We start from the raw sequence: 18,566 nt of genomic DNA, 5'->3' as shown, positions 1-18,566 counted from the left end.
CTACTCTCAAGCGCACTTAAAGAGCTTTGAGAAACACAAATACACTCACACGAACAGGCGGCTCTGTAACTGTGAAGGTCACAGCCAAGTTTGTTGTCCGTCTTCACGAGCGCACACAGCTTTTAAGCAATGAGCACACAAATTGATATTGCCAGAGAGTTTGTTTCAAAGCTCGGGAAGGTTTAATTACTGTGAGCCTGTTTAGAACTTTGTTTTGGGATTTTGGTTGGACTGAGAAACTCTGGAGGAAGAAAAGGCTGACCTGAAGCCGCATGAAGGTATTTATTAGGGTATCTATACCATCAATACTCATCTTAAACCACTCTACAAAGTCATATTTACCTTTAAACTTAAAGGGAACTTCAGTAAGAAAACTTTAAACTGACTTCAGTAAGAAATAAGGAGTTGTTTTTTTGAATTTACCAACTAAAGTGAGAAGGTGAGCCTTTTTCAGAGACAGTGAGAGGAACAGAAAATGAAAAAAAAAAAAAACAACTGTTTAGGTCATTCAATAATATTGATATAAAGGATTCTAGGACACATACTACCTGCAGGCAGGAAATCTTTTCAAAAGCCTTTCAGAAAACATGAGCTACTTGAGATGCACTTCATTTTCTGTCCCAGCCACTTGAACATAAAAATAAAATTCAGGACTTGTTAAATGAAGGATGTACGTGTCTTTTCTCAAATATTTTAATCAGTGCTGCTCACACTTTATGAGCTATTAATAATCTGTGGACACTGTTCTTATTCTAATATCCTGATTCAACATCCAGCATCATTCGGCTGCACATTAGTGGTGTTGTGTGTTTACATGGTGATGCTCTGCAGCATCCAGACAACAGTATGATTCCTTTTCTTGAGCTAATGTTGTCATGCTTCACATGCTTCAGGGCTGAAAGTGTATTTATTAATCACCTCATCCTCTGATTTATATTCCTTCCAGCCTTTTTGCACTTTTTTGCACTGTAACTCATACATGAAGTTCTGCTTGGAGATGCCCACACAGTCTGTGCAGCCAAGATCTAGCCCTCTGCGCTTGTCGTTGCACATGCACGAAGTAGGGCTGCAACTAACAATTATTTTCATTATTGATTAATCTGCCAATTATTTTCTCAATTGTTTTGTTTGTAAAATGTCTGAAAACATGAAAAATGCCCATTTAAGTTCTCAGGTGATGTCTTCAAATGTTTTGTTTTGTCTGACCAACAGTCCAAAACCCAAACATATTCACTTTACTAACATGTATGACAAAGAAAAGTGTCAAATCCTCACATTCGAGAAGCTGCAACCAGCAAACTTTCTGCTTATTTGCTTAAAACATGACTAAAAGGATTATTAGATTAACTATAGTTAATAATAATAGCTAATAGTTGCCAATTAATTTTCTGTTGATCGACTAATCGATGAATCGACTAAATGTTGAAGTTCTAGCATCCCTGTCAGTCACAGCTGTGGTTTGATAACATCTAACAATGAACAATGTTAACATGTTGATGTTTAGCAGGTATATTGTTTACCATGTTCACTATCTTATTTTAGCTTGTTAGCATGCTAACACTCGTTAATTGCCCTAAACACAAAGTGCAGCTGAGACTGATGGTATTTTGTAATAAACCAAAATATTTGACAAATTGAAATTTTGACCCAATGATGGCACTAGATGAAAAGTCAGAGCATCACCAAATTATTACAATTTATCTTGAAGGAGGCATGAATATCTGCACCACATTTTATGCCAATCCATTCAGCTGTTGTCAAGATATTTCACTCCAAACTACAAACGTCAACTTCATGGTGGCACTAGAGGAAAAGTCCGGGGATCATCAAAGTCATTGGGCTTCATCTTCTGGGGACCATGTGTGTTTGTACCAAATTTCATGGCAACCCATCCGATGGTTGTTTAGATATTTCCATCTGGATAAAAGTGGTGGTCTGACCAACACTGCCATCCATAGAGCCAGATTGTACAAATCTAAAATCTCTTCAGGTACAACTGAAGTCTCAAAAGGCAAGAAAGCAAAGTGCTCCTGTGACAGTAAAACACTTAACCTTCACATCCAAGGCTCTAATTCAGTCAAGGATCTTTGCTGCATGGCATCCACTGTATTTCTCCCAAGATTTTCACCGCTCATAGGTCCATTAGCAAAGTGAATGGTGTGAGAAAAAAACACGAAGAACTGCTTCTATGACAAGTAGATTTAAAGAGCTCTGAAAAAAAAAACACAGCCAGCACTCAGATATAAATGAGCTGTCTTTTAACTGTGCAGGTAGAAGGAACACGTTTCATCTGCGTATCCCTTCATTAGCGTCATGATCATCAGCAGCTTTGTTGCAAATTAAGTCTGTACAGCTGAAACAAGTTCATGGTCACTGATTTTCAAATTTAAACTCAAGTGTGAGTTTTTCCACAGGCTCTTATATTGCAGTTTTAGTCTCATATTTGCCGTTGTTTGGCTCCTGAGTTGAGCACCTCTGGGGTTTAAGAGCTGACAGCAGAGAACAGATGAAAAGTCTGATAATTTTGTCCTGTGCCTTTATAGCCGACAGAGGAGATTAAGGGTGATGAGAAAAGACTTTAATCTTCTCCTGGATGTTTCCCAGATAAAGCCTATCAATGCTCCTAGAAACTGAGGGGACTGGCACACTGGATCAAAGAGTTACCTTCAATATTATATCCACCATTAGATAATATGGCACCCAGGGAAGTCAAGCACCTAATTATAACCAATTACAGATACAGTCTGTGGGAAGGTAGAGAAGTGTTGGCTTTTCCAAAGGAAACTGGACTAATTTTATATATGTTTCCAAAACCATCACCTTGTTTGACAGGTGTTTTATTGAACCTGTTTTAACCTTTAGTATTGTATTTGCCCTTATTCCGAAAAAAAATATTCCTAGAAAGCTGTTTACATGGCTAATGAAAATGAATATTCCCGTTTACATGCAGAGGGTTTTCAAGGTTGCTCCGGTGTAAACGGGAATCACAAGATCTCCGCAGGCAGTGAAGTAAACCAGCAAGGTGAAAAACATTAGTGAGCTGCTGCTTGACATTTATAAGTGATATTGATATGACTGATATTATAAATTTACAGTTACAGGCATATCCAGTACCGAGGTTATATTTTTGGTGCGTCACCGTCACTCCGTGGCTGCATGTCAGGATAATAACCAATCCCCTCCGTCCCCATCGTGGAGGAGGCGTGCTCTGTTTTTCCATCCCGCCTTGAACGGCTCTCCACTCTGCTCTCATTCCTCTCCTTCTTCTGTCTGCCTTCCTGCTCCAGCATATGTCATTTTGGCTGCGCAGGGGGGCGTTACACAACCAGCCCATCATGCATCTCTATTTCAGCCTTGCAAACTGTTGGCTAGTTGGTTTGTTCACAACGCACAGAGCTGACCGTAAAAAGGCAAGAGGCCGTGTGTCACAAACTGTGGTAAAACCCCCATTTGAGACGCATATTCCGAATGCACTGTATACATGTCCAAAGAATGCTCTTAAAACCTGAATAATATCGGCAAATCCCACATGTCTTATTGGAAAACGCTACATTCGGAATAATGTCTAATGCGGAATATCCAAACTGAAGATGCTGTTTACATGACCTGTATCAGATTCTGAATAATATTAGTGTGCATGTAAACGTAGTCACGTTTCAAAACCTTTTTAGACTTTTAGATTGTCATGAAATTCGGTACAGATATACAGACAATGGTGTCCTAATGACTTTGGTGACACATTAACTTTTTCTGGAGCACACCCAGCAGGTCAAAGTTTTCATGTATCTTGTGAAATATCTTAACATTAGTATCACATTTTGTACAGACATTTATGGTTCCCACATGACGGCGTATCCAACTGACTTTGGCGATCCCCTGACTTTTCGTCTAGCATCAACATGAGGTTCACATTTGTGGTTTTCAGTGAAATGCTAATTGGAAATTGGTGATCCATTTACTGTTCCTCAGTGCCATCATCAGCTCAAAATTTCTATTCATCCACTACTTTGGTTTTTGACCAAATACCTGCAGAACTAATGTCATTCCCATCCTTCTCAATTGTAGTTTGTGTTTACTACCAATTAGCAAGTTATAGCCTGCTAACCCATTAAACTGAGATTGAAGTGTTAGCTCTTAGCTCCCAGTACCACTCGTTGTGCCTCAGTAAAGCTTAACAGCATGGCTGTAGGCAGCATGTGATGATGCCAGCTGATAACTGAGCTTGGAACAAAAAGGGCTGAGATCACTATCTTATAAAGAAATCCCTCCAAACATTTCCAGTATTTCAGTGCAGCTCCTTGAACCTAAATAGATTAATGTAAGATTATCATGTGATTGCAACATCTGATGCATTTATACAAGTACAGCACACACATTTCTGGTTTATATTTGAATGACAACAATCAGATAAACCAAGTGAATGTTTACATTGTCATGCAGTCTAAGTATCATGCATGACATTGTGTCTTATTTGAGGCTGTCAATCATTTCCCTCTTGTCCTACAACTATTGCAGCAATTCTTTGGTTCTATTGTTACAGCTGTGCAGCTCATCCAGTGTCATGACTGGAGCTGTAGAATAGGGACCCTAATCATGTTATTAGTCTTCAACACTAAAGATGAGGATAAGTTTGTACACTACATATACTACTACTACGTGTCAGGCTAATTCCAAGTTAAACAAACCTTAACCATGAAGTTGCCATCATCCTCTGGAGTCACCATGACGACAGAGTCATGCAGCTTTTCGTCGAAGTGAACATGTGATGAGGCGCTGGCAGCAGGAGGTTTCTCTGAGAAGCGCACACCTCCTGCCTTTGCACAACCTGAGAAAGAGGAAAGAGGCTGCTGAAGGTCGACCATGAACACAAACACTCACACTAGATACCCATTAAAGGGAGAAAAGACACGTTAAACAGCTACAGCCAACTCCTTTTTAGTGACATAATGGACTGTACAGCGAAGCACTTTACAGAGGCAATCACTCAAACCGGCCCCGTTAGTCTGAATGCTCAGGGAGCTGTGAACGCATCAGAAAGAAACACAGTACACAATACACAATACACATACTGTTTTCACGCACGCATACAGTGCACCATCATAATTATCTAGTGAAATCGGTGCTTTACAAGAATAGTGTTGGTGGGACTGAAGGACAGGAAGAGGAGAGAGATAGAAGAAGAGATCAAAAGGAGAAAGCAGGAAGTGAGCATGAGCTAGTGAAGCTGAGGTAACAGTTAGAGGAGAGAAAATTAGTCAAAAACTGAAGAAGAAGGGAACATGATAAAGAAACAGCAGATGGTTTGTAGTGAACATAGGCACAGTAGAAATGTTGTAGTCACTTCCGCCCAGCAGAACCTACTAATAGTGATATGACAGTTTGTTAATCCCTGCGTGGAAATACACCATCAGCTTGGCCTCCCCCTGAGGTCAGAGGTCAAGATCACCTGGAGAGCGACAGCTTTGTATCCCACTGCTTTTAATCACTGGACCAGATATATTAAATATTAAATGATACACCATATGGCCAAAATGCTGAACATCCCATCCCAAAGCCACAGGCGTTAAAATGATGCTATAACAACCTCAACTCTCCTGGCACAGAGCATTAGTGAGGTCAGACAGGGGCGTCCACATACTTTTGGCTATACATAATGGTGGTGTGTAGGTTAGTATTTAATTTTGAGCTCATTCAAAGAAAACAAAACTGTACCTCTATGCACAAGCTCCGAAATATGATTGGACAGTATCATTTAATTTATTTAATAATATTATTTTGAATTAGCAGCAACTGACCAATCATGTCTTCCAATGTTGATATTATGATGTTTCCTCACAAATCACAATTCTTAACCATTACTGACGGGAAATCCGCCCAGCTGCTCACTTTTACAATCATAACATTTGAAGATGGCCTTTTTAAATTATTCATTTAGCAAATACCGCGTGCCATCAAACCTTACTATTCTTTTTATTCGCCACGCCAGTCTGTATGAGATCTCTGTGTCATAAAAGGAGTTAAAGCGGTTCAGGCTTACAAGATAAATATATTATTTCCTTTTGGGGTTTGATGTTCTCCTATGACACTGAGACATGGATGGAAACTTGTTCTCCAAATAAACCTCCTCCTCCCAAAGATAATAATTCTCTCTGTAACGATAAACAATTTCTCTGGATTACTGCTGAAAGAGCCTTGGGTCTGATTATAGACCGATTCTTTCCCAGAACTTCAAAAGAGTGAAGGACATGTACAGCTGCTAAACGACGAAAGATAAACAAACAGTGCAAAGAATATATTGACCTTTTCTGCTATATTTAAACAATTGTTTGAACGTTTATTGAATATTCTATTAATAGGAGACTGCCCTTTGCTTTAAGAGCCACTGGGACTTGTCACTTGAATTCAAACATCATTTCCCATAGAAACTCTTAGGAAATAGCTTCAGTGCGTGTGTGTTTATGCACACGCTTTGACATTAGCATATCTAACATTGCCCCGTCTCTGTGCATACACAAACACTGTCTTGGTTGCTAATGAACTCGCTCCAATTATTCATGATTTATTCAAAAACTTCAAAAAGGTGCTCCAATCAGCAATATGACCACCATGCTTGAGCTTTGTTTTAAAGCCAATATTTCTGACTGCCAACTCTATCAAGTGACACCAAGATGAGACGCATGTATCTGGCACGTAGCGGAGTTCCTGAGTATCTCATCACCTGCTAAAATAAAACTGCGCTATTCGACTTTGGAACTAGTTTTTTTTGGCGCTGCTTCTGTGGCTCGTCTATATTTATATGCAGACTCCCGGGATGTCACAGCCAACACACGAGGCATTTTCACTACAACACTGAGCAGGAATCTGGACTTAAGATTACTAATTTATAGTAATAAGACAGATACTGGCTTAATGAATACTAGCTGCAAGATGGAAGCTTTTACTTTTTACTCGCTTTTAATGAATCTGAATGTTGATCACAGGGATTAAAGCAAGAAAAGATTTGTGAGCGTGAAAAGCTGTCTAGAAGGAAATGTGTGTATTTAATTAAATGTTATATGAATTTAAAACTGCTCCATGCCTGAAGCTCTGTGATCAGACAAAACAAGACATCTGAAGACATCACCATGAGCTCTACAAATATTATAACAGGCAATTTTCACTATTTTCTAAGTTGCAGACCTCAATATTAATTTCAGTAATATTCATAATAAATAGTCATAACTATTTAATTATACAGAGAAATGCTTTGAATTCAAATTTTCAGAGGCTTTAACTCCAATTTACTTTAACCAGGTGTCCTTTGCCAACCAATTTCAGTGGTTTATGTCTTTTTTCTATAAAATTAAAATATGCTTGTCCTTCTGTTCATATTTAGTGATGCTCCCATTCATATCTGGACCAGAAATACTCCTTTAAATCCAAGACAAGAATTGTCAAAAGAGGAGAAATATGACTTTCTCTGCCAAGTCATGACAAGCACACATTTGGTGAAGCTGGTGCCATCTGTATTAATTATTAAGAAAACAGAGCAGAGTCTGGTAATAATTTACAATAATGTACACAATAAATACATGCGGTTAATATTGAAGAGACAATTCTATAGTGCATCATTGCAACACATTTAATTGAATTCATATGCTGACTTGCATTATTTCATTACATGAAACCCAGGCCATTACTGCCCCACTTGGGTCCGGTTCCATTAAACTTTCATACTGACTTATATTAGAGATTAGAAATCCTTGCTATCAGCAATCTGGGTCACAATAATGAGTTCAGGAGTTACATCATGTTCCATATGTGCAGGATCAGTGTGTTGAAATGGAAAGTAGACATGAAGGATGGGGGTGTTTTACTGAAACGCTGTTTAAGGTCTAAAGCTCTAAGATAGTGAGGAATAGCTTGGCTATATTAACTATATCCCATACTGGGAGCTCTGATTCAAAATATGTAAATTAACTGAAAACAGAATTTATGAACATTATTCCTGTGATTTTCAATGGGACAATCTCTGAGTCAGGGTAGGTCAGTTGCAGAAAATGAGTTTTCTTCTCTGGCTATGTGCCTTCATGTAAATTAAACATTAAAATATATTAGACTATTAATCATGAGTCTTTCCCGGATCATAATATCCACCTTTTAAAGGAAAAAAAGATACCTGCCATAAAAAAAGTACATAAATTCCATTTATTTGACAACAAACACTTAGTATTTGGGGTTTGTTATTCCCCCCAAATTCAAACATGATGGGAAAAAAAAAACATAAAAATCTGGTTTTAACAGTGTTGGCACAAGTTTGATTTGCTGCCCTTTTCCAATACTGTAAATTGCATCTTTGGGTTATTAACTGTTGGCTGGACAAATAAAGCAATTTAAAAGATCAGGTCACTCAGCCACTCTGGATATTTGTTATAAAAATTTTCACTATTTTCTGACATCTTGTAAATAATTAATTGACCAATCAAAGAAATAGTGAGCACTAATGATAAAAATAACCATTCGTTACAGCTTTAAAATATAGAAATACTACATGACATGATAATTTCAGCAGCAATTATATAGTTACATGGTTACTATTCTGATTTTGCATGCTGAAAAGTCTTTACTGCATGTGTGAAACGCTGCTCTAATTACAAAAGTTACACTACTGGTCTCATTTCTACACTTCAAAAACATCAGATCAAAAAGCACAAAACTGCATAATTTTGAATGACCCTTTTATTAGGAACACTTGGTGCTTTTCAGGCAGACTTATGCTTGGAGGATCCAACGGTTGTGTCTGTTTTTGTAATCTTTATGTGTGTTTGAGTGACTCTCTGACTCTGCTTGTTTGTTGTAGATTACAGGGAAGCCATTCAAAAGTCAGTGACAGCGATATCTTGTGTCATCCCTGAGTCTTGAATGTCTGGTTCACTGATCAGATCCAACAACTCGAGTACTACAACGCAGCCACTATGTGCGGCACACAGAGCCCACTTCTCTGGTTTGGCTTTGAAGACAGTAGCGAGACAGTGGCTGTACCAAAAATTAAAACACTTAATGAAAAAAAAACGTCTCTGAGCATGCCTTTGACATCACATTTAAAAGAAAATATTCAGTAAGAACAGACAGGGGTGTATACTCTCCTCATGACTTAAGACTTAAGCTTCAATTCATCATCCCATCGGACCTGTTATTTTAAATCACTGCTATAAGAAGCTTTTTGCATGATGCCTAGAAGTTCCTACAATAGGGCTCCATGACTGTAATTACATTCACTTGGCACACTAAGCTTAATAATGGCTGGCTTTCATACTTTACAGTGAATGGCAGTCTATCATCTGGAGTTAAAAGGGTGCATTATACCCTCTGGAGTTTGGAATATATAAAGAGAAGGTTTTTTTTTTAAATTTGTAATGAATCTTCCAGCCAGTAACTCAATTTTCTCTCAAAAATCAGAAATGTTCCATTCAAGAAATCTGACAAATATTAAGGCAAACCCGTCTGCAGCATGAATGTAAAACTGTTTCCGTTGAAAGAAAAATGTGTGTCTCAGATGCTGACAGATGGCTGAGAGACGTGTGTTTGTATGGCGAGCCTCGCAGTCAAACATGCTTCGAAACATACTCAAGAACCACGCACAGTCGACCTTGTGCACATCAGCCATGATGTTGATGGGTGTAAGCTGGTTTGCGTACTAATGTTAATTCTCCCTCAGGATATTTTCACACAATGAAGCATATGTCTCTTTTCTGAAATAAATTCAAATGTAGTATGTCTGTACAGCACTGTGCTGTTCTTTCACTGCACATAAGTACATTTACATAATTTTAACCTATTCTTAACATGACTTTACTTACTATTACAACTACCAATAATTTGTTTTTCTTTTGTTAATTTTCAAATTTATTCCGATTATTTTTCCCCTTTATCTCAATGTTCCTCAAAACAGAAACACAGCAGTCTCATGAATAATGTGACACCAAAGGTTTATATGTCACGGCCATCAGTTTGAATTATTTCAGCTTCTGAGAAATGATGTATTTTCCATCAGCTTGGCTTCACAGATGGCTCCAACTACTATGATATCCATGAGCTTCAGCCACCATTGCCATGGAGAGAGTATCAGAGCTGTGGTGAATTCATATTTCACACTTTGTTGGTGTAGTTGGGAAAAAAACATGGTGCTGTAGTTGCCAGATTTATCAAAAATTAACCCAGAATCCCACAGTGATTCATTTACACTTCAGATTGTCTTATCAGTGTTTTAAAAATTGTAATCTTTATCTTCTCTACTCAAGTTTGTGTACCTTTGACTTTTTATCAAAGAACCTGATACTTTATATTCTAACACAGCTGCTCATCTTTTCTATTGATGACCAAACTACGAGTTTCCCGTCCATCCAAGCCTTGGAAGTGTCCCAATTATTACAATGTCTGTAGTAAATGAATGAAAGTTTTACTTGCAAGAACCTTATTATTCAAAAATAACTCCTCTCACAATAAATTCCAGGTATATAGGTGGCAGCAGTGTTCAAGTTTGTCATTCATCGTCAGGTTGTGCAGCAGTGAGTACTACAGCTTTGTTTGTCCTGTCCTGCCCTGCCCTGCTGGGACAGCCTAATTATTAACCTGATTTAAGAAAAGAGCAGTAAATATGATTACAAGATACACTCACTGGCCACTTTATTCTGAAAGCCTGTGCAATCTGATGCAATCTAATACAACAGCTCTGCCATAAATTCTACTTTTATGAAGCTTATATAATTTCAGTTTTTATTGACGCTGTCAGAGAGATGATAATTCTACTTTGCTTATTATTGAGGTCACAGTGGGTGGTGATGGTGAATTAACTTTAAAAAAGTGCTCCTAATATTTTACCCCCCTCATGTATGTTAATGGAGTGGACAAAATATTAGAAACACCATTCAATATAATGCCCTCCAGTACACAACCACCCACAATGACCTCAATAATAAACATAAAGTAGAATTATCACCTTATAAGCTTCATAAATGTAGAAATTATGAGCTGTTGTATTGGGTTGCATTAGATTGCAGAGGTGTACCTAATAAAGTGACCGGTGAGTGTATAAAACACAACATAAATGAGATCATTCGTAACTTTACAGTGTTAATGCACTATTACAAAATGTCTGCCTGATAAACCATTTGGCACGTGAAAATGCTACCAAATCCTGTCAGCAAGTCATGTAACTGCGCAGTGTTTATATATCACGAAGCAATATTCTCACTCATCTCTGCTGTCACCATTACGCTTATTAATTTCCGAGGCAGCTGTCTGCTGCTTTGTTTGATGTCACTGGCACATTTCCGTGTATAATTTGGCATCACTTACATATCTTTTAGTCTTTACTTATTCAGCTCTGACTTTTATGTTTTTACTTTCTATTTAACTTTGATGTATTTGCACATACACAAACACCATCAAAGCAGTAGAAGAGCTTTGAGCCAAGCTTCTGTGTCAGGCTCATTATCACAATACTGAGATCTGTGGCCTTTTAGGAGGGTCAGATAATCCCAGACAAAGCAAGAGCAGGGACACTCACCCACACTTACTCTCTCAGTAGTGGCAGACCCATAACCACACAGATGCATGTGCACATACAAATTAACATGCGCATGCTTGCCCTACTGAACTAGCTTATTTCAGATTAATCTCCATCTACTTCTGTCTCTCCACTAATCTGTCTGTCAGTATATCTGCTTCTACTCAGCTGAACATTACAGTTTTCTGTCAGTCTATCAGCATTCCTCTTTCTGAACTTGTTTTGTTTTATTTTGGTGTCAGTACACTCCAAATAAAACCAAAATCTACATATTTAGGACCAAAATCAAGCACCACATTTGGTTTCAATCAAACATTGGCAGACTGGACCACTTTTCAGAAAGTAATAAATGTTCACACACCAAAAGTAATGATAAGCATTTTCAAAAAGACATGAAAATGTGTTTTCAAATTTCTCCACATTAATGAGGGAGCAGTCTGACAAATTTGTTGTTCTTTTTGCCTATTATAATGTCCTAAGCCCCAAGAACAAAGCCTTAAAAGCTCAACAAAAACATATACATAAAAATTACTTTTATTCTCCCCAAGGTGGTAAAAATATCTGCCTCTGCCTCAGCAAAATAAAACAAACACATTTCCTGTGACATTTCAGTCCATCCCAGATGCATGAAAAATGCATTTTGTAAAATGGCATCAACGGGAAGTCAATAGAGAAGATCCCTTTGCACCGCCTTTCATTCAGTGACCTTATCAAAGAGAACAAAGACCTACAGAGTGGTCCTTGAAGACAACAAGTACCCATATTCCACTGGAGGAAAGAAGAGGTGTATTCATGATAGCAATAAAAACGTGATGAGTCATTTATGGCTCTTTAACGGGTCTCCTGTTCCAATATTTCATCTTATTCAACCCTTAATAAATGTGCTTTCCTCAACAAAAAAAGCTGGCGTAAAGCTGCTGACACTGACTCACAAGTATAAGAACACCTGTTTCCCAGTGCAAGAAACCCAACTGAAGGAAAAAAAAAAATCAATAGTGAATTTAAATTAAATTGATCATCCTTCCTGGAATCCCTCCAGGATGTCTTGCTGGTGAAAAGGTTAATTTGGGGTTCTCAATCACAGTAAATTATATCGAATAATCTGTCATCCTGGCTTTTTTTTGTCTTTTATTTAGGTTTTATTGCAAGAGCCAATCCCTTTTAGGGAAACTTTAAATGCAGGACAATGAATAACTCAACTACAGCAGATTATAGCAGTGTTTTTCAATCCTGGTCCTGGTGCACCCCTGCCCTGCATGTTTTAGATGTTTCCCTCTTCCAACACACCTGATTCAAAGACCAGCTCATCATCAAGCTCTGCAGAAGCCTGATAACGACTCATAAATTTGAATCAGGTGTTGTTGAAGCAGGGAAACATCTAAAACATGCAGGGCAGGGGTGCCCCAGGACCAGGATTGAAAAATGCTGGATTATAGGCTAGAGCTTCAAACATTATGATCACTTCCTGGCTGGGTAAAAGGGCTTATATGTATTGGAAATAATCCATCTGGTGCACTACAATGTAGCTTTGAACTACTTTGTGATTTCCTTCACTGTATGTAAACTTTATTCTTAATTAATTATGATTAAATGAAGAAGACACTAAATAAAGCCAATGGGAGATCTGGATTTAGCAACACTTGATTGATTTCATTACTGGGACCAAACTGGGCTGTTCATGACTTTCTCAGTACCTCCCTCACTTCTCCGAAAATACATTTATGCAACTAATTTTCCAGGCTGTTTCCACACGTTAAATTTATTCACTAGTACTTCAAAAGCAAACAAACAACACTTGATCCTGAGACACATACAATTTGATCCTGGGTTAGTCTGGATCTCCTGCATCTTGTATATGAACTACTGCTTGTCTTGTCTGTCTCAAAGTGGTGTCTACAATTTAAAATGGTTTCTGCCGCTTCCCAAAGCTGTCACATCACCACTGGACTACTGAAAGACTAAGAGGAGTACCTTTAAATATGAAAGGTTAGTAAACATTACTGTAATTACAACAGGTAGTGAATACTGATACTGATAAAATAACTCACTCTTCTTAGCAGCAGCCATGTCACAGGAATCGGTCCAGTACCAGACACACTTGGACACACACGCTGTCACAGCCTTGTCATCTCAGCAGTCTGACCTCAGAACAACCCTGGAAAACAAGTCAGGATACAGGAGACCATGAGAGAAGCATTTTGCAATAGATAGACAGCGAGATAGACAGAAAATAATAAGCAATGATTAAATCAGACAGACAGAGGATCACTAGAAGATAAGGAGGAAAAGCAAATGTTGTATCTGAGGAAAAAATAAAATAGGGAAATAACAGCTCGCCATGGTAAGCTTCCTGGGGTGTTTTTCTTTCTAAATCCATGACTGCAGGTTAGCCTGTATTACAGCTGAGAGCACAGCTGTGCTGTACCAGTCAAGCCAGGAGTACCAGAGACTCCCGACAGAGACTTAAATTAAAGGAAAACAACAAAACAGTCTAAGAGGATTAGTGACGGACTGAAGCTGATGTTCGTGAGTTTCGCACAGATGGAGAACGTTCATCACATCTCTGGGACGTGCTTAATATAAATATGGAAACATAGAAACCAAACAGCATATTTGTACACAGTACAGTGTATAATGACAGCAGATAAGTGCAATGGATAGCAATAATACTCAAGAACGCAGCCTTATCTCCAGGCATTACTGTTATTATACACAGAACCATGTGATCAGTCTGACAAGTTTCTCCAAAGCTTTACACAATAATAAAAACCAGCTGAAAACTTAACATGACCACAAAGAACTTGTTAAATTAAAACTGCAAACCCCCTCATAATAGGTACAACTAATGCTATTATTAGTACTAAAGCATGCCAACTGGTGCTTTAAGAAAATCTGCTTCAGTAGGGCAGCTTGGATAACATTATTCTACCTAAACCAGCCATTCAAGTTTGCATTCTGGTTACCAAGTTTAAAAAAAAAAAACAGCGTGCAGTCGAGCTGCTAGAACAATACTGCTTTTGTGTTTTCACTGCTGCTATGTGTATCTGTTTTGTTAGAACTACTACAGAGAATGTACACTACATCCTTTTCTCATCATGGTCAAGACACTGCCTTTGTATTCAAGAGAGCACTCAGAGGATTTTTTTTCTTCTTCTTTCACATCAATACAGTTTTCTCAACAAGTAAACAGCTAGTGGGCAGATTTTTGCACTGGCTTCACTACACAGCCATGCTGGCTGCTGCCTGGTAGTGTGAACATACAATCATCTGCACTGTTGGGACTTTTGAGAGCTGTTTGAAACACAAAACCAAACTAACAAGCTAGAACAAGACTGAGGAAAGACTCTTTCAGTCATGATGTCATGCCAATACCTGATCACAGCACTGACCGTTTTACTGTAGAGGTTGACATGTTAGATACAAAGCTTTTAATGAAGAATCTTATTCCAATCTAGACATTAATAGATCAAAAATCAGATGCTGCTGGTCTGAAAACAGCCTTGGAAATTCTTCTTTTGAAAAATGCCATCTGTGCCGGGTTCAGCCTCGTTCTCAGAATTCCTTTTAGTGTGTGGGGTTTCCTTTTAATTGTTCGCTTTTGCACATTTTCTGACAGGAACCACTCACATCTGTGACCCCTGAGAATCACTTGTGGTTTTGCACTTCCTTCTTTCAGTCTAACCGAGGCTGGGAATGAAGCGAAGATCTGCGATTCTCAGCCATCACGTTTCTATATGCGGCGAGGGAGGTACGGCTGTCACATCATGGAGTAGAAAGCTTACCATGTCACATCCACTGAGAATAGTGTGGAATCAGAGGATGATCCACTTTTAACGGTGTGGCATATTAGCGCTGCTTTGAGTGCCTAAATGGGTCGCTATGATTAGAAAACTACTGATGGGATACAAATGTTCACACCTCCAGCAGTGAGAGTTGCTGAGCGACACGTTAAGTATGTCTTATTGGATTGGAAGCAAAACAGGTTTGTAAACAACTTCATAAGCAGTTTTCCACATGAATGATTGCTGTGACATCTAATACATTAATTAAGTAGATTCTTCTTTCCACTGTATGCAGCTTCTTAAAGGATAATTCTGATTTATCCAACAAGCAGTTAGTCGAACATACAGGTTATAAAGAATCCTCCAGGTTAAGTTGTAAGTAAAAACAACTAAGAACTGTAAAATTATGATAAAAAACTGTCTGTCCTGTAAAATTAGGGATGATTAACAATATCTCAAGTGTGTTCATGTTCAATTTTGCATCCAAACTAAAGCAGTTTAGATAATCTGGCTAAATTGTTGTTGGCTTGTTTACAACCACTCTGATCGTCTCATGTTTCTTTCCCAGTCGTTCTTGGCTGTAGGGTTGTCACCATGCTCACAGATTTCATTCATTATTTTGGTGTGTTCAGATTTATCAAAAGAAATAACCCAAGTTGTAATAAACCAGAATAATCTTTTAAATCCATTATTTTCTCCATGTTTTCACCCTCTGCAGCAGTGAGGGCTCTAGATGGTAGAGTTGTTGAAAATTTCATGGTGGAGGTCGGTTGTTCATATGAATCAGCCAATACTAAAACTTGGAAGTAGCAACATATAGTGTAACATGGTGCTACTGGACTTGCGCTCTTGAATTTGATGTGTGAACACACAAGCATGGTGTGAACTTTGTCGCCTCTAATGCTGTGCTTCCATTTTATACAGGATGCTTTGGCCATGTCAATCAGGACAGGCGTGACCCAAAAATACCAAATGTGATGGTTTATGTGGTTAGAGATTCTCTACCACAACAACAATTTGTTCATTACCAGCAATAAACATAATCAGTAACAGCTTTAATACTTGTGACTTTTACAGTTTCCTTCACAGGATGTGAGCACTGGACTTAATTTACATGCATGACCACCTTATTTAAATCCTGAACCCCAGCCAGGTTTTGTTACTGACAGGTCTCCCTCGGCTTTGTGCCACAGTCGACAAATTAAAATTGCAGATGCCACAGAGAGGAGCAACAGGTACTTGTCTCCCGCTTTGAATATATGCATACTATTTTAGCTCAGTGGTTTGTTGGGAGTGACGTAGGTATCAGAAAGATAGCATAACATTCACCACAACCACACCGTTAACTGTGTAAACCTTTGTTCTATGTTGTCATGTGATAACAGTCTCACTGCACTAACTTGAACATATCTCTTTATTTCTGCTCTACATCATGCAATGCCATGTACATAACCTACTATGTAAGGTATATCATTAATCTATTTACAGTGTTTAACCCTTTGCTTATATTGCCTCACCACTTACTGCAGGGTATAGCAGATGTGGGCCACCTCGGTTGAAACATTAATACGATTTTATGAAATAAAAACTTTTAGGGAAAAAGTAGAGCAGAGGTGCTATTACATGCAGCAAATGCCATATATTTCATGAGTGTGGCTATCGTTTAGGCTGTCAGATGCTATTGGTCAGGACGAGACAAGGTGTGTTGGGATCTGGGTGGCGTGACTAAGCAGCCTCCTAGTGGAAACCATGCACATTTAATATATATAGCTATGATGAGGGGTATTATGTTGACAATCAGCTTTGTTTACACTGCTGTACTGTAATATTACCTTGTGCGTATCCATCTTATCCTGCTCTATATACACTGAGTACACCACACACACTCAGTTGCCAGTTTACTATGAACACCTAATATTAAAACAAATGCAGTCTCATACAACAGATTGTCAATAAATCCTAATTTCATGAAGGTTATAATAACAAGTTTTGTTGAAACAGTTTTAGACAGGTGCTGCTTCAACTTAATGGTCAGTTTGGAGGCTGAATCTGTGGTGCAGTTGAATTTGATTGCATTATCCCTAGAGGTGTATCTCATATATTGCCCATCCTATTTGCATCAATTAGGGTAGACTAAACTGGCAACTGAGCATAATAAGGCTGCAACTAACAGTTATTTGCATTGTCAATTAATCTGTTGCTTATTTTCTTGATTAATCTACTAGTCATTTGATCTATAACATGTCAAAAAATGGTGAAAAATGTTTCCCAAAGCCCAAAGTGCAACCTCAAATGTCTAGTTTTGTCCTGACAAACAGTCCAGAACCACAAAGATATTCAGTTTACTGTCATGAAACACCACAGAAACCAGAAAATATTCACATTTAAGAAGCTGGAACGAGAGATATTTTTGTTTTTCTTTTTTAAAAAATGACTCAAAACAATTATATCAATTATCAGAATAGCTGCCGACTAATTGATTAATCAACTAACGTTTCAACCCTAGAGTGTACTATAACGTTAGTCATTATAAACAGCATTAGTGGAAACATTAGCAGCAAATAATAATGCCTATAGTTAGACTATTGACTTTCAGTTACATTGTCAAAACCGGCACCCTCCAGAGAGCATGTAATTGAAAACAATGACTATGAAATTAAATGAAAGTGCTCTATGGGAAATGACACAGCACAAAAACAACACATCGTAGGACAACAAAAATACTGTGAGTGAGACACAAATAAACAGCAGAAGTGACTTTGGGGAGGTTACCTACACACCCACAGTGCATGCAGTAGCTATAAATATACATATCACACAGTTACTGAAATATTAACGGGCGTCATAGCAACGTTTTATCTACATGTGAAGAAGCCTCGCTGTCCCGACAGGTGTTAGTAATTTCCCTTAAAAAAAAAAATTTAAAAAGTTGAGGCGTTAGCACAAACTGTCAAACGTTCATTTCTTTTTCTTTTCTTTTCTTTGTCCGATAAGCTTACCTTACTTGATTCACGACGGTTGGAAGTCGCACGTGAGTGAAAAAAATAACCGAAACCGTCTGTCCGTCCGTCTGTCTGTCCGTCTGTCTGTCTATGGAAGTGTGGTTTTAATACAGGGAGTCGTTGCAGCTCAAAATACAAACCAGCACAGCGTCCACTCCCCTTTTCTCTCCGCTGCACTTTATCTATCGGACCATTTCCGCGTTTGGTCACGTGTTTCGTTCGCCGCTGCTACTG

General features: G+C 38.3%; 1 protein-coding gene across 1 annotated transcript in view; it reads right to left on the bottom strand.

Moving 5' to 3' along the window:
• The window catches only part of c22h20orf27 (chromosome 22 C20orf27 homolog), a 32,184-nt gene extending 13,688 nt beyond the window's left edge, over positions 1-18,496 (bottom strand). Inside the window, exons 1-3 of the mRNA XM_042401010.1 lie at positions 18,330-18,496; positions 13,597-13,703; positions 4,686-4,825 (exon numbers count right to left, since the gene is read on the bottom strand). Of these exons, the coding sequence (XP_042256944.1) occupies positions 4,686-4,825; positions 13,597-13,615 (159 nt within the window). The 5' untranslated portion in view covers positions 13,616-13,703; positions 18,330-18,496. The remainder of the gene's footprint in view (positions 1-4,685; positions 4,826-13,596; positions 13,704-18,329) is intronic.
• Positions 18,497-18,566: the final 70 nt, after the last annotated feature.

This window comes from Thunnus maccoyii, chromosome 22 (genome assembly GCF_910596095.1).
Source record: "Thunnus maccoyii chromosome 22, fThuMac1.1, whole genome shotgun sequence".
Lineage (NCBI taxonomy): Eukaryota > Metazoa > Chordata > Actinopteri > Scombriformes > Scombridae > Thunnus > Thunnus maccoyii.
Note: the sequence above shows the minus strand (reverse complement) of the source record. Positions and strands in the feature narration are given on the sequence as shown.